This window comes from Alosa alosa, chromosome 3 (assembly GCF_017589495.1).
Source record: "Alosa alosa isolate M-15738 ecotype Scorff River chromosome 3, AALO_Geno_1.1, whole genome shotgun sequence".
NCBI lineage: Eukaryota > Metazoa > Chordata > Actinopteri > Clupeiformes > Clupeidae > Alosa > Alosa alosa.
The window spans coordinates 114,239-131,342 of NC_063191.1; the positions used below are offsets into that span (position 1 = coordinate 114,239).

The following is a 17,104-nucleotide window of genomic DNA, read 5'->3' on the forward strand; positions in this document are numbered from 1 at the left end:
ACAAATAACACACATAAGCACCGAGTTTCACTTATAGCTTTTACTAGTAGAGTTAAAAATAAAAAGACAGAAAAAGAACAGTTAAAAAATACAAGACTGTTCTGCCCTCACCCTCCCCAGCTGTTCTCTCTTTCTCCCTCCCTCTCTCTCTCTCTCTTCTCCCCCTCCCTCTCTCTTCTCCCTCCCTCCCTCCCTCTCTCTCTCTCTCTCTTCTCCCAGCTGTTCTCTTGTCAGAAGAAGTCTGCTGCAGTTGCTCTCTTCAGGGGTGTGGCTTTCTTCACTTTCTTCAGGGGTGTGGCTTCTGGGGATTTCAGAGCAGAGCAGCGGGGCTTCTGTTGGGGGTCAAAGGGCACGCGGGCCACACCCCCAGGACTCAGGAGGGAGCTGCGGTCCGACTTCCTGAACTCTATACACACACACACACACACACACACACACGGGCACACACACACACGCGGGCACACACACACACGCGCACACACACACACGGGCACACACACACACGGGCACACACACACACGGGCACACACACACACGGGCACACACACACACGGGCACACACACACACACAGGCATTAAAGTTAGATGATGTCAGAGAGGGTTAAGGCCATCCTTAAAAATATTTTCGTTTGCCGTAACCCGACCGACCCTGTCAATTTAGAACCGACCCAAATATTTATTTTTTTCCCCTTTTAGTCCGACCGACTTGCCGGTTGTAAACTTGCGTTAATACCGACCGATTGTTTTTTTTACTCTAAACAACCAATACAAATGCAATAAAATAATATTTATTTTAGTAGGCCCAAGTATTGTGACTATAAATTGCCTACATGCAAACGTGGCTCACTTAAAAAAAAACACCTGTGGCGTCATCTCTACACCATTGGTTTTACGCATGTCACACTATGGCCTACGCTTCGTTTCATTCACACAAACTGATAACGCTGTTACGAAGTTCTGGAAGAACTGTGGCCAGATCTTTTCTCATCCCTTCTCCCCTAGTCTAGCGGTGACCGTGGTCGGAGTATTGAAATTGGTTGTGGTCTATTCAGCATTTCTCAAAATATGGGTCCATAACATGGAGACTGCTGGTCCGCGAAGTCGTGGAGTGAAATTAGGCCCGGTGCTTCATCTGATAATTTGCTGCGCAGTTGATTAAGAAAAACCGCTGGATCGCGAAAAAAAGAAAACAAACGTTTCTGCTATCGATGTCATTAAACATGGAGCCCTACAATTAAGTGGTGGTATGAGCATTCATTCAATGTGCGTCTCTTGCGAGAGAAACTGAAACTAATCGATAGCGTTGGTATCAAAGCTCCGCTTCAACCTGTTGGAAGGCTATTTATTTATTTAACGAAACTTAATAGAACGGCGTTGTTTTTGGAACTTCCTTAGAAACAGAGCAGAGACTGTAAAATACACTGTATAGCATTGAGTATTGTATAGTCAAATTTCAATATAACGTGGCCAAGAGCTATTGTAGCCTTCTTTCATGTACATGTAGATGAGCCCTATGACCCAAAAGTCTGCCATGACCGGGCCTCAGGTCAAAGAAGTTTGAGAAAGGCTGGTCTATATAACCTGCATCAGAATGAGGTTTGCAATGGTTAGCCTGAAGGCACGGGTTGAAGACCCAGTCAGTTACGCCACAATATGCACATTTGTGTAAATTCATTCCTACGTAATCACCATGACCAAAATTGAACTTTTTTTTTACTTTGAATCTTGAAAAAAAAAAATATTGACCTACCTACCGACCCATTTTTAATTGTTTTTGGCTGTTACTGCAAACAAAAATATTTTTAAGGATGGCCTAATGGCAAAATGTGTGAATGCTTGATAAGAAAATCGCCTCACATCCCTCTCATGTAATCAATGAAAGTGTAGGAGTGTGTTTGTGTAGGAATGTGTTTGTGTGTGTAGGGGTGTGTGTGTGTGTGCGTGTAGGGGTGTAGGTGTGTGTGTGTGTGTGTGTGTGTAGATGTAGCTCTCACCCACCTGCTGTCTTGTTATTTTTTTAGTCCAAACGTCACTTTCTTTGCCTTTGACTGTGAAGTGTGAAGACCCTGCTAAGATAGAACACGTACACACACACACGCACAACACAAACCAAACAAAACAACGGCTTAAAATTGATTTGGAAAAGGCATCTCATCTCTCCTGCATGTAGTCGTTCACAGATCCTACACAATGCTTTATGGAAAACATCACATGTTGCACACACGCACCGTTAAGACCCTTCAGATCTGAGCTACACAATGCTTTATGACTCTCTCTCTCTCGCTCATAAGACCCTTCAGATCTGTGCTGCACAATGCTTTATGGCAAACTCTCTCTCGCTCTCATTTCCAAATTCAAAAGGAGCTTTATTAGCATGACCATAACGTTGTACAGTATTGCCAAAGCATTTGGGTCAAATACATCAAATGGGGAGGAGAGGAGGGGGAAACACACAAATCACAAATAAAACAGAATAATGATAATTGTACACAAATATGAATTATGAACTATGGCAATGGAGAAGGGTGTGTGTGTGTGTGTGTCTGCATGTTTGTGTGGGCATGTGTTTGTGTGTGTGTGTGTGTGTGTGTGTGTCTATGTATGAGTGTATGTTCATATTTAGATAATGTAAGTTTCACATCAGCAGGTCCTTTCATTATGGCAGGAATATACGTATTGAGCGGCAAGGAGGAGACATTTCTCTTTCTCTCCAGTGAGGAATGAAAGCCTCTCCTCATCGCTCGCTTGCAGGAATTCAGGAGGACATTTGTCATCTTTTCAAAATAAGTTCTCCTAATGTCAACATATTTTGTGCACTGTGTCAGGAAGTGTATCTCTGTCTCTACTGTGTTCAGGTCACAGTGGTGGCACAGTCTAGTGTCTTTCGTCAGCCATGTTTGTCTGTGCCTTCCCACCTCTATTGCCAGGCTATGTTCACGGAGTCTGTACTTTGTCAGTGTGGTTCTCAGGTTTTTGTCTTGAATGTGTGTCAGGTAGGGTGCTAGCTGATATTCTCTGTTTAAGGCCAAATAGAATTGCATTTTACTTTGATTTTTTGTTTGATTCTTCCAGTGGATTATGTAATTTTGTTTAATAGTTTTTGTAATTTGGTTTATCCTAATTTCAGTTGCTTTGTGATTCAGATGCTGCGGTGTCAGTGGGGAATTTGTGTGTGTGGAGTGGTCTGATGAGATCAAACTCAGGACCAGCTTAGTTAGGGGACATTTTTCTTTGTTCATCGCCTGGTACTGAAGGGCTTTATAATGGAATGAGCAGGGGTCACTACTTTTCAGGTGTTTCCAGAATTTGATCGCTCTTTTCTGTATTTTTAGAATTAAAGGATATTGGCCTAGTTCAGCTCTGCAGGCATTGTTTGTGGCACATCTGTGTACTTTTAAGATGAATTTGTAAAACTCTGTATGGAGGGTTTCAATAGGGTGTTTTTCCCATTGATTGAAATCTTGGTTTGTAAGTGGGCCCCACACATCACTACAATAGAGGGCAATTGGTTCAACCACTGATTCAAAGATTTTCAACCAGATTTTGATTGGGATTTCTACAGGGATCTGCCGTTTTATGGCATAGAAAGCCCTGTGTGCCCTGTCTCAGATCATTCACTGCAACATTGAATTTTCCATTTGAGCTTATTTTTAGGCCTAAATATTTGTAGTCATTTGTGTGTGTGATAGTGTTTGTTCCTATTGTGAAATTATGTTTTTGTATCCGAGATCTGGATCTCTTTTCAAATACCATTATTTTGGTTTTATTTGGGTTTACTGCCAGGGCCCAAGTCTGGCAGTACTCCACCAGCAGATCTAGGTTTTGCTGCAATCCCTGTTGGGTGGGTGAGAGCAGTACCAGATCATCAGCAAAGAGCAGTAGTTTGATCTCAGTGTCTTGTAGGGTAAGGCCGGGTGCTGTGGAGCTTTCAATGATTCTTGCTAATTCATTTATGTAAATGTTAATAAATAGGGTTGGGCTTAAGCAGCAGCCTTGTCTTACTCCACGTCCCTGGGATATGAAAGTTGTTCTTTTGCTTCCAACCTTTATTGCGCCTTTACTTCCTGTATACATTGATTTTATCAGGTCGTAGGTTTTACCTCCTACACCACTTTGTATAACTTTGTAGAATAAGCCTGTGTGCCAAATGGAGTCGAAAGCTTTTTTAAAATCAATAAAACAGGCGTAATTTGTTTCTTTTTGTTTTGGTTTACTTGTTTATCAATTAGGGTGTGTAATCTCTTTGTCTCTCTCTCTCACGCACGATAAGACCCTTCAGATCTAAGCTACACAATGCTTTATGACAAACTCTCTCTCTCTCTCTCTCACGCACCGATAAGACCCTTCAGATCTGAGCTACACAATGCTTTATGACAAACTCTCCCTCTCTCTCTCTCACGCACCGATAAGACCCTTCAGATTTGAGCTACACAATGCTTTATGACAAACGCGTCTCACACACGCACACAGATGCACTCCAGTGGTTCTTCCATGTTTATTTTGGGGTGGCAGCACGGTATCAGCACAATGTGACCCACACACATTCGCGCACCCGCATGCGCACACACACACACCACAGTATCAGCAAAATGTGACCCACACCCCTACACACGCACGCACGCACGCACACACGCACGCACACACGCACGCATATGCATACGCACACACGCCACAGTATCAGCAAAATGTAGTTGGGGTGGTGCCACGGTATCAGAATCAGGGCAGATGCACAATGTAGTTACGGTTGCCTTTTGAATTATTTTGTCAACATATCCTCCCCCACTGGCTGCTGCTCACATTTCAATTTAACGATTTATTATCATGGCCCATTGAACTAGTCAGAGGTTATCATGGCCCGTTGAACTAGTCAGAGGTTGTCATGGCCAGTCCAGTTGCACTCCACATAGGCTTATCATGTTGATGTAGCCCTATTTATTGTACATAGGCCTATCGTGTTGATGTAGCCCTATTTTGGCCTTTTGAGTTGATGCAGGGCTGTGCAATAAATCAAATTTTAATTTCAATCTCGATTTTGGCTCCAAATGATCACAAATACTGTATAATTGAGAGAAAGCTATTATTTTGCCACGTTCCGTTTAGAAAGAGTGTTTCGGAAATAGGTACAATTCCCACTCTTACAGCGCACTGATTCACGCTGCTTCTTGAAGCCTAACTCTGTGTGTGTTTGTGTGTGTGTGTCTAACTGTGTGTTTGTGGGTGTGGGTGCATACCCACCTTTCCTCTGCAGAAAAGAGGCTTGGGAGGAGATGAACTCTGAAAGGAAATGAACTCGGAACCTGCCTTCTTCAGCTGCTTCTTCTAACACACACACACACAGCGCGCAAACACAAAGGCACACACACATAAAAATGAAGCACTAGTGAATAGTGTCTTGAAAATCATACTGACAAAGTTTGTGTGTGTGTCCATTGCCAGAACCGCCCCTTAAAGAAGATTTTTGAGAACGTCAGCGAAGAGGTTGAAGCAAATACCTGCATCACCACGGTTACCAAGGAACTCCTGCAGTGGTGTGAGACGTGAACGAGGCTGAGCGGAAGATGACCGCACATTTAAACCCAGCAAGGCAGACGCTACAGCTAAATGGATTCACATTTAAACCCAGCAAGGCCGACGCTACAGCTAAATGGATTCACATTTAAACCCAGCAAGGCAGACGCTACAGCTAAATGGATTCACATTTAAACCCAGCAAGGCAGACGCTACAGCTAAATGGATTCACATTTAAACCCAGCAAGGCCGACGCTACAGCTAAATGGATTCACATTTAAACCCAGCAAGGCAGACGCTACAGCTAAATGGATTCACATTTAAACCCAGCAAGGCCGACGCTAAAGCTAGGCAGACGCTACAGCTAAATGGATTCACATTTAAACCCAGCAAGGCCGACGCTACAGCTAAATGGATTCACCTTTAAACCCAGCAAGGCAGACGCTACAGCTAAATGGATTCACATTTAAACCCAGCAAGGCCCAGCTACAGCTAAATGGATTCACATTTAAACCCAGCAAGGCAGACGCTACAGCTAAATGGATTCACATTTAAACCCAGCAAGGCCAGACGCTACAGCTAAATGGATTCACATTTAAACCCAGCAAGGCCGACGCTACAGCTAAATGGATTCACCTTTAAACCCAGCAAGGCAGACGCTACAGCTAAATGGATTCTAAGTTAGGCTAAATTAGCTTGTTGAGTTCAGCAAGGCAGACGCTACAGCTAAATGGACTCCAGGTTAGGCTACATTAGCTTGTTGAGATCAGCAAGGCAGACGCTACAGCTAAATGGACTCCAGGTTAGGCTACATTAGCTTGTTGAGTTCAGCAAGGCAGACGCTACAGCTAAATGGACTCTAGGTTAGGCTACATTAGCTTGTTGAGTTCAGGTACAATGTGAATAAAAAAAAATTATGTCAGCTAAAAAAATAGACTTTCACTAATCAGAAGTTTCATGGTAGGTTCATTTATCAAGTAATTACAAATGCAACCTATATAATGCAACATTTAATTTGAAAAAGCTACTCGGAGTAGCCTGTGGTGTCTATTGACTTCAGTTTACTCCATTTGAAGGTATTTGCGTAAAATAGCTTAAACTGTTGCAAAAATGTTGATGTTTGAAACTAGCACGGATATTTTTAGCCTCCAAGGTGGATAGGTTAATTTAGGTAGTAAGAATGTTTAGGTTACTGTAACTGAACACGTAAACAAAATGCTAAAGGATTTAGCGAAGGAGTATCAGTGTGGGACAGCAGCAGCTATGGCATTTTAATCTAATTAGCGTCACGATCATGCAGCAAAGTCTGCATATAGGTAGGTCCTGTAAGCAGTGGAGACACAACGGCTAAATTTAGGAGGGTTCCTGTACCAGCCCCGTTTACCTGGATAGTGGGACTGTAATGGTCTGTGGAGGTGTTGAGTATGGTGTTGAGTATGGTGTGATGGTGTTGAGTATGGTGCGATGGTGTTGAGTATGGTGCGATGGTGTTGAGTATGGTGGAGTATGGTGCAATGGTGTTGAGTATAGTGTGATGGTGTTGAGTATGGTGCAATGGTGTTGAGTATAGTGTGATGGTGTTGAGTATGGTGCGATGGTGTTGAGTATAGTGCAACGGTGTTGAGTTTGGTGGAGTATGGTGTGATGGTGTTGAGTATGGTGGAGTATGGTGTTGAGTATAGTGTGATGGTGTTGAGTATGGTGCGATGGTGTTGAGTATAGTGTGATGGTGTTGAGTATGGTGCGATGGTGTTGAGTATAGTGCAACGGTGTTGAGTTTGGTGGAGTATGGTGTGATGGTGTTGAGTATGGTGGAGTATGGTGTTGAGTATAGTGTGATGGTGTTGAGTATGGTGTCGAGTATAGTGTGACTGTTGAGTATGGTGTCGAGTATAGTTTGACTGTGTTGAGTATGGTGGAGTATGGTGTGACTGTTGAGTATGGTGTGCTGGTGTTGAGTATGGTATATTAAATGTGTGTGTATATATGTGTGTGTGTGCGCATGTGTGCGTGTGTGTGTGTGTGTGTGTGTGTGCATGTGTGTGTGTGCTCACGTTACCTTCTGGTGCCCTCCTGTCTTTTCTTTCACTTCTCCATCCACCAATGTCTAGTGTGTGTGTAGTGTGTGTGTGTGTATAGTGTGTATAGTGTGTATATAGTGTGCGTATATAGTGTGTGTATAGTGTGTATAGTGTGTGTGCATGTGTGTGTGTGCTCACGTTACCTTCTGGTGCCCTCCTGTCTTTTCTTTCACTTCTCCATCCACCAATGTCTAGTGTGTGTGTGTGTGTGTGTGTGTGTGTGTGTATTATTAGTTATTGTGTGTGTGTATATATAGTGTCGTGATTATGGTGTATTATAGTGTGTGTGTGTGTGTAGTGTGCGTATAGAGTGTGTGTGTGTGTGTGTGTGTGTAGTGTGCGTATAGTGTGTATAGTGTGTGTGTGTGTAGTGTGCGTATAGTGTGTGTGTGCTCACGTTACCTTCTGGTGCCCTCCTGTCTTTTCTTTCACTTTTCCATCCACCAATGTCTTCTTCTTCACAGCATTGCTGACAGCAACCATCTCTTCAGGTGTGTGTGTGTCTGTCGTGTCGAGAGTGTGTGTGTCCAACGTGTCGAGTGTGTGTGTATCGCTGCTTTCTTCTGGAGCCTTTACCACTTTCTTCTTTTTCTTTAGTGGCGTCTCTGTAATCACCTCATCTGCTATTGCTTCTTCAGGTGTGTGTGTGTCGCTGCTCTCTTCTGGAGCGTTCACCACTTTTCTCTTCTTCTTCAGAGGGGTATCTCCGTTCACTTTGTCTGCACCTGGCGTCTCAGGTGTGTGTGCGTCTGTCGTGTCGAGTGTGTGTGTGTCGCTGCTCTCTTCTGGAGCGTTCACTACTTTCTTCTTTTTCTTTTTCTTTAGTGGCGTCTCTGTAATCACCTCATCTGTGACCTCAGGTGTGTGTGTGTCCAACGTGTCGAGTGTGTGTGTGTCCAACGTGTCGAGTGTGTGTGTGTCGCTGCTCTCTTCTGGAGCCTTCACTACTTTCTTCTTTTTCTTTTTCTTTAGTGGCGTCTCTGTAATCACCTCATCTGTGACCTCAGGTGTGTGTGTGTCCAACGTGTCGAGTGTGTGTGTGTCCAACGTGTCGAGTGTGTGTGCGTCGCTGCTCTCTTCTGGAACGTTCACTACTTTTCTCTTCTTCTTCAGAGGGGTATCTCCGTTCACTTTGTCTGCACCTGGCGTCTCAGGTGTGTGTGCGTCTGTCGTGTCGAGTGTGTGTGTGTCGCTGCTCTCTTCTGGAGCGTTCACTACTTTCTTCTTTTTCTTTTTCTTTAGTGGCGTCTCTGTAATCACCTCATCTGTGACCTCAGGTGTGTGTGTGTCCGTGTCGAGTGTGTGTGTGTCCAGCGTGTGTGTGTGTGTTGGCTGCTCTCTTCTGGAAACCTTCACTACTTTTCTTCTTTTTTCTTTTTTCTTTAGTGGCGTCTCTGTAATCACCTCATCTGTGACCTCAGGTGTGTGTGTGTCCAACGTGTCGAGTGTGTGTGCGTCGCTGCTCTCTTCTGGAGCGTTCACTGCTTTCTTCTTTTTCTTTTTCTTTAGTGGCGTCTCTGTAATCACCTCATCTGTGACCTCAGGTGTGTGTGTGTCCAACGTGTCGAGTGTGTGGCATTAAGCTGCTCTCTTCTGGAGCGTTCACTGCTTTCTTCTTTTTCTTTTTCTTTAGTGGCGTCTCTGTAATCACCTCATCTGTGACCTCAGGTGTGTGTGTGTCCAACGTGTCGAGTGTGTGTGTGTCGCTGCTCTCTTCTGGAGCGTTCACTGCTTTCTTCTTTTTCTTTTTCTTTAGTGGCGTCTCTGTAATCACCTCATCTGCTATTGCTTCTTCAGGTGTGTGTGTGTCCGTGTCGAGTGTGTGTGTGTCCAACGTGTCGAGTGTGTGTGTGTCGCTGCTCTCTTCTGGAGCCTTCACTACTTTCTTCTTTTTCTTTTTCTTTAGTGGCGTCTCTGTAATCACCTCATCTGATATTGCTTCTTCAGGTGTGGGTCTGTCTGTCGTGTCGAGTGTGTGTGCGTCTGTCGTGTCGAGTGTGTGTGCGTCGCTACTTTCTTCTGGAGCCTTCACTACTTTCTTCTTTTTCTTTTTCTTTAGTGGCGTCTCTGTAATCACCTCATCTGCTATTGCTTCTTCAGGTGTGTGTTCGTCTGTGACCTCAGCAGACTCAGGTATGTGTGTGTAAGCTGCTTCTAGACTGGGCTGCTGGTGATGATGCGTTTCCTTTTCCTCCTTCCTGCTTCTCTTCTTCCTCTTCCTGGGTTTTCCTTCTGCTGGCTGCACTTCCCCTGCAATCCCTGCCTCTAATTGGCAACTTGCGGGAGCCTCTGTTATTGATTGGCTGGATTCAGAGGCCTCTCCCTCCTGCTGCTGCAGTGACACTGACGAACGGTCTGACATCACGCAGACAGTGTCCAACACAATAGGCTCATCTTCTGCAGGGGGCGTGGCCTGTAAGATAGAAGGCGTGTCTACCGTTTTCTCTGCAGGTGGATCCATAGTGGGAGCTGCTTCCTGTGTGGGCGTGTCCTCAGTAGGAGCTGCTTCCTGTGTGGGCGTGTCCTCAGTAGAAGTGGCTTCCTGTGAGGGCGTGTCTAAAGGTGTAACTGGTTCCTGTGTAGGCGTGTCCTCTGCAGGAGCTGCTTCCAGTGTGGGCGTGTCCTCAGCGGGAGTTGCTTCCGGTGTAGGCGTGTCCTCTGCAGGAGTTGCTTCCGGTGTGGGCGTGTCCTCAGCGGGAGTTGCTTCCGGTGTGGGCGTGTCCTCAGCGGGAGTTGCTTCCGGTGTGGGCGTGTCCTCTGCAGGAGCTGCTTCGGTCTTGAGCGTGTCCTCTGCGGAGCTGCTTCGGTGTGGCGTCGTGTCCTCAGCGGGGAGTTGCTTCCAATGTGAACGTGTCCTCAGCCGGGAGTTGCTTCCTATTGGGTAGTGTCCTCAGCAGGAGTTGCTTCCTGTGTGGGCGTGTCCTCAGCGGGAGTTGCTTCCTGTGTGGGCGTGTCCTCAGCAGGAGCTGCTTCCTGTGTGGGCGTGTCCTCTGCGGCAGTTGCTTCCTGTGTGGGCGTGTCCTCTGCGGCAGTAGCTTCCTGTGTGGGCGTGTCCTCAGCGGGAACAGCTTCCTGTGTGGGCGTGTCCTCAGCGGGAACAGCTTCCTGTGTGGGCGTGTCCTCAGCGGGAACAGCTTCCTGTGTGGGCGTGTCCTCAGCAGGAGCTGCTTCCTGTGTGGGAGTGTCCTCAGCGGGAACAGCTTCCTGTGTGGGCGTGTCCTTCTTCTTCTTCTTCTTCTTGTGTTTGCTCTTGTGGCCGCTTTCTTGTGTCTCTGCCTGGCCATCCTTCCCTGCAGGACCAGCAAACGCTCATCCAGTGAGACCGTGTGTGTGTCTGTGTGTGTGTGTGTGTGTGTGTGTGTGTGTGTGTGTGTGTGTGTGTGCGTGTGTGTGTGTGTGCGTGTGCGTGCGTAAGTGAGCGAATGAGTGATCAAATGTGTTCTTACCTACTGGTAATAGTCTACTGGCTAGGGTTAGTACACACATACACACACACACGTATACACACTAGGGCTGTAACTGTATCGAAACCGTAATCGCGACGCTCATATCCACGAACCTGTGTCGCGGTGTCTACACTCAACTTAATAGTACAACATTTGAAACAACACAGGGGGAGTTAAGACCCCCTCCTTGTTTTTTGAGTGCGGTGGCTGAGTTGAGAGGTGGGGCTATGTCATCATAAAATTGCCGGCTGTGCCCTCTACACGCGTCTACACGGCAAAAGTTAGCCGGCGGTTTCAAAAATTCCCACTTCGGAACCCGGTTACAAAAACTATCGGTTACAGTCTCCTGAACTGCCGGCGTGGTGTACACGCAAGGTGTAACCAATAACAAAAATTCACCGGTTTAAAAAAAACAGCATTGTGTAGACGGCCCCTAAAACGAGTTACAAGGTGTAAACTGTGACGGGTGTCAGTCCAGGACTGCACTTGTCCATGCCTTTTGGCAAATACCCCAAAAATATCAATATTCAGACCTGAATATCTCCGATGAGCAACCTCCTTTTTTCAAAATTCCTTTGCCACATGAAAGGGCCATCTGTGGACTAGCCAGTGATGTCAAATACATATTTACTGCAATGATTGGTTAAAAAATAATGTTAAGGTCATTTATGGTGGACAAATTAGGATATATGTTCATCAGTCATGTTTACTGATCAAATCCAAACTAGATTTAGTTGTCCTGAGTGCAATATATTCCTTAAAGCCCCCCTGTGTAAGAAATTCTCCCACCTAGTGGTTAGGAGTTACATAGCACCCAACGTCTCAAGTGCTACCTCGTTTAGAACTACGGGAGCAGTCACACATCAAAACTGGCACTGGTTCTGGACTCCCAGGCTCGTCGAAGCATAAACTTCTCTCTGAATAAGCAATAAAAACATATTAATAACATTTTGTGTACTATTTTATTGCCATTGCTTGTGTGATGCCAATGAAACACTCTTTCGGACACGGAATACATAGTTTCATTTTGTCTGTTAACTGAGCTAGCTAGCTAACTTTAGCACAGTAAACGGAAAGTAAATGGGAACAGCTAGTTATGTTCGCTACCTAGGTAGCAGCTAAGGACTTTAGTTAAACTTGTATATTGTTGCAATTCAAACTAACCTGAAATAACACACGTTCAGCAACTTTGTGGTAGTTTACTAGTCCTAGTACAACGATGTTAGGTTGTCAACTGTCTCTGGGTCTAGAAACTAGAGATCAAGTGAACCGGGGACATACATTGCTGAATGTAGGGAATTCTGCAGATGAATCCAAGCTATTTTTTTCTATGCATGCAGACGCCAAAGACTGAGCTGTATTTCGCATATGTCCATTGCTGGCCACCGTTATTTTAAAATGGCACACGGCGAGTCGACAGTGCGCTATGTAAATGTAAATGAGGATTTCTAAGCCAATAGGTATGCTTCAATTTGGTGGTGGTGGTAATTAAACATGAATGGGGCCACATTTATGAATGGGAAATGTTGATTTTGTTAAATGTTGATTTTGCTAACAAACAACTGAAAACGTTACACAAGGGACCTTAAGATAACTGAAAGTGACATCATCGGGTGACATAAACCAGTATACCCGTAGGTCCAATTTCTGTGAATGTGATATCTCCAACATATCTCAGGGCTAGAAACAGTCACTTGGACCCAAAGAATAACTTGTAAGATTTTGGTAGACTGAGGTCAAAGGTCACTGAGCTTATGTACATCCCACTGTGGTGAATAAACCTCAACAAAATCCATGTCATCCAAATATTCACTTTGACTCACAGAAAACAGATCAACAAATCAAGTCAACGTCTAAGTCCTCACATTCTTGAGAAATGTATAGATCATAAATGCCTGTAGGGTGGGTTTTCCCCTGAAATTAGGTACAAACATTCACTTGCACTTTCTTTGTCTTCAAACAGAATATTGCGGGAGCGGAAAAAGCAGTCCTGTGCAGACCTCTAACTCACCACAATTCAAACTCTGTGTGAACTTCCTGGGTTCTCGTGGGGAAACCGGACAGCACCACTATACAGGGGTTTCGTAGATGATTAGTAGAGTGAACCATTTTGGCAGGGGTGTTTTAATGTATATCACTAGCATAGTGCTGGCAGGGGTGTTTTAATGTATATCACTAGCAGGGGTGTTTTAATGTACATCACTAGCATAGTGCTGGCAGGGGTGTTTTACTGTACATCACTAGCAGGGGTGATTTAATATATATCACTAGCATATTGATGGCAGGGGTGTTTTAATGTATATCACTAGCATAGTGCTGGCAGGGGTGTTTTAATGTACATCACTAGCAGGGGTGATTTAATATATATCACTAGCATATTGATGGCATGGGTGTTTTAATGTATATCACTAGCAGGGGTGTTTTAATGTACATCACTACCAGGGGTGTTTTAATGTAAATCACTAGCATAGTGCTGGGCGCTAAACCAGTGCACACCATATACCGGTTTATATTTTAGATATGTATTTTTAATATACCGCCATACCGGTGCATATTTACGTTATGATATGTATTTTTAATATATCGCCATACCGGTGTATTGGATTACACAATGTTTGGAACGCTGCGCCACGCGACACTGTTTCAGACGGGACTGTTTTCAATGTTGTGCTTCTAAACACGCACGCCCGCATGATGCGACTGTGAGCCGTGGTGAGGGTAAACACAAAACACGTAGTATGACCCTTAAGGTTTTCCCCTGAAGTATGACCCTTAAGGTTTTCCCTTGAAGTATGACCCTTAAGGCTCAATTTTTCCTTAGGTAAGGGATTTATTTAAGGGTGTTGTACAGAATACCTTAAATTGTTTCTTTAACCCTTAGAACCCTAAGCTGTTTTTAGGGCATTTTCACTACCTTTATTCATAAGGATTTATTCTGGTCATTGTAAGTGCCACACACACATATTATATATTGTTTTTTTCAGCAGAGTCTAGGCTATCCAGATCTGCCATCATTTCATGTATTACTACTAGCATTGATTTTATTTAGATTTTTAAAGAATTAAAATATAAAAATCATATTATAAAAATTCTTATATTTTGACCTGTATCTCACCACAGCAAGCTCATAGCTCTACATGCATTTCATGTGTGTGTAGGGCAGACGGTCCCGAAACGGGCAATATAATTGCCATGTTGAAGGGATACTCTGGGGCTGAGCAATTTACAGAAATATGTGGTGTGTGATTTACAGAAATAAATGCCATTTTTTATTTAGCGATGAAAAATGACCATTCTGCGCTCCATATCTGTGACACGAACTGATCTGACCTGACTTGACCCAAGTTTGCCTGTTAGCATGTGTGACTATGGTGTATGCACTCATGATGATTCTCAACTTTTTACTGCATTGCCATGAACAAAGTAAAGGCAAAAAAGGTGTTTCTTTGATGAACAAATTGGGACGCAATGTGAGCCTTGAATTGGATGCCATGCAGGAATTTGCTAGGATCTCAAAACCGGATTATGAACATGTTTTGCCATAGAGAAACACACGATAGCGTTGGATTATAAACATGCTTTGCCACAAAAACAGACAAAAATGTGGGGTAAGTCCAGCTATATGAAGTTATTATTTTGCTGTCACTTCGTCTGTTTTATAACCCAGAAGGATGTATTTGGTATCAAACGATAGCTCTGTGTCTCCTCTTTCATCTAACATAGGTGGCATTTATATCCGATGCGGGTCCGCGAGTAATTACTCCGAGTAATGGGTGTGCAGCGTTGGTTTGTGTACATGGCGTTAATATTTTGCAATCACTTCGTCTGTTTTATAAGCCAGAAAGATCGATATCCATGGTACCAATGGATAGCCCTGTTTCTCCTCTTTTGTCTGATATGCTTGCCATATCTATGCGATCAAGGTTGTTGAGTAATTCAAACGAGTAATGGGTGCGCAGGTGAGCGCCGAGAAGGATAGACTTGAAATATGATGCAATTTTATTTAATTTCATGATTTTTTTTTAATTTTCATACTTGATGGTACAGACAAGTGCGTAGTCTCTTTGGAAAGCCCCTTCTTCTCTGTCATAAAATAAAAGTTTTATCTCGTTGTGATGAACAGTCGCGGAGCAATGTAACAGAGAAGAAAGGGTGTGTTTTTTGACGCACTTTGCGTCAATCGGGTTCTAAGGGTTAATTAAGGAAAAATGTTAAGGGATACATGCATTGAAAGGGATTTACCGGCACGAAAATTCTAGTTTCCACTGAGATTATTCAACAGCTGTTACTAGCTGGCTAGTTGGCGATGCCGTTACTTAGCAACCCACCGAACACAGTGAAGTTTAATTATCTTATTCATCTTACCTTAAGAATATTCGCTGAAATTATCCAGGTAGCAAGTAAAGCATGTTATATACATGAACTGAACAATACTAGCTGGCTAGTTAGAGATGATCCAGGTAGCAAGTAAAGCATGTTATAGACATGCACTGAGCAATACTAGCTGGCTAGTTAGAGATGATCCAGGTAGCAAGTAAAGCATGTTATAGACATGCACTGAGCAATACTAGCTGAAATTATCCAGGTAGCAAGTAAAGCATGTTATAGACATGCACTGAGCAATACTAGCTGAAATTATCCAGGTAGCAAGTAAAGCATGTTATAGACATGCACTGAGCAATACTAGCTGAAATTATCCAGGTAGCAAGTAAAGCATGTTATAGACATGCACTGAGCAATACTAGCTGAAATTATCCAGGTAGCAAGTAAAGCATGTTATAGACATGCACTGAAATTATCCAGGTAGCAAGTAAAGCATGTTATAGACATGAACTGAGCAATACTAGCTGAAATTATCCAGGTAGCAAGTAAAGCATGTTATATACATGCACTGAGCAACACTAGCTGAAATTATCCAGGTAGCAAGTAAAGCATGTTATAGACATGCACTGAAATTATCCAGGTAGCAAGTAAAGCATGTTATAGACATGAACTGAACAATACTAGCTGAAATTATCCAGGTAGCAAGTAAAGCATGTTATAGACATGAACTGAACAATACTAGCTGAAATTATCCAGGTAGCAAGTAAAGCATGTTATAGACATGAACTGAGCAATACTAGCTGGCTAGTTAGAGATGATCCCGACTGTCATCAGTGCACCAAAACTGTTAACGTTTTGCCTAGTGAACCGAACCAAAGCTCATGGCAGGCGAACAAGACATCCACATGAAGTTATCGTTAGCCTACCACTAACGTCATGTAAACCAGTTTTTCCCAAAGTGTGGTCCAGGGACCACTGGTGGTCCGCAAGCTATCCCAAGTGGTCCGTGAGCAGACGTGGTGAAATATAATATAGATGAAGTGTTTGCAATATTGAACCAACTTGTATGTAAATCCAAACAGTTCTGCAACACGATCTATGTAAGATATGCCAATTTAAATCATATGAATCCTCTGACACAATAAGCAAAGTGCAAAGACAATAAGCAAGGTGATTCAGTGAGTAGGCCTATTGTGTAGGATAATATACTGTTGAAGGAGGTTTTTTTTTAGCTAGGTGGTCCATGCGTTTCTTTTTTATTGGTAAGTGGTCCTTCGTCTGAAAAAAGTTTGAGAAACACTGATGTAAACCACACAATAACACTAAGGCATGTTTCTGATAGTCCGATCTGACAGAGTAAGCATATTAGCAGAGAGTTTTTATTTTTAATTGTATCATTTTAAAAAAAAAGTATGATTATTGCAAGTTGCACTACTTTTTGTATTGGTGTTATACAAAATGTTGCACAGTAAAAGTGTCTCTTTTTGTAAACAGCATCATTTTCTGGGGCCATGCAAACCTGCATTACTACTAGTGTGGAGTTATTCTACAATATTCACTCATCACAACAATAAAATAGACCATCCAAAGTCAATCTACTGCAGTAATTCCTCTCTCAACCTGTAGAAAATGCTGTGAACACCTGATTATGCATGAAAAAAAAAAATACTGTCATATACCGTGAAACCATTTTGAAAAATACTGTGATATACATTTTTGGTCATACCGCCCAACACTACACTAGCA

General features: G+C 43.5%; 1 protein-coding gene across 1 annotated transcript in view; it reads right to left on the bottom strand.

The window, feature by feature from the left end:
* Positions 1 to 192: 192 nt before the first annotated feature.
* The window catches only part of LOC125291843 (ribosomal RNA processing protein 1 homolog B-like), a 38,071-nt gene continuing 21,159 nt past the window's right edge, over positions 193 to 17,104 (bottom strand). The window contains 7 exon segments of the mRNA XM_048238761.1: positions 193 to 406; positions 1,999 to 2,017; positions 2,019 to 2,069; positions 5,236 to 5,319; positions 7,992 to 8,684; positions 9,625 to 10,220; positions 10,487 to 10,879. Of these exon segments, the coding sequence (XP_048094718.1) occupies positions 231 to 406; positions 1,999 to 2,017; positions 2,019 to 2,069; positions 5,236 to 5,319; positions 7,992 to 8,684; positions 9,625 to 10,220; positions 10,487 to 10,879 (2,012 nt within the window). The 3' untranslated portion in view covers positions 193 to 230.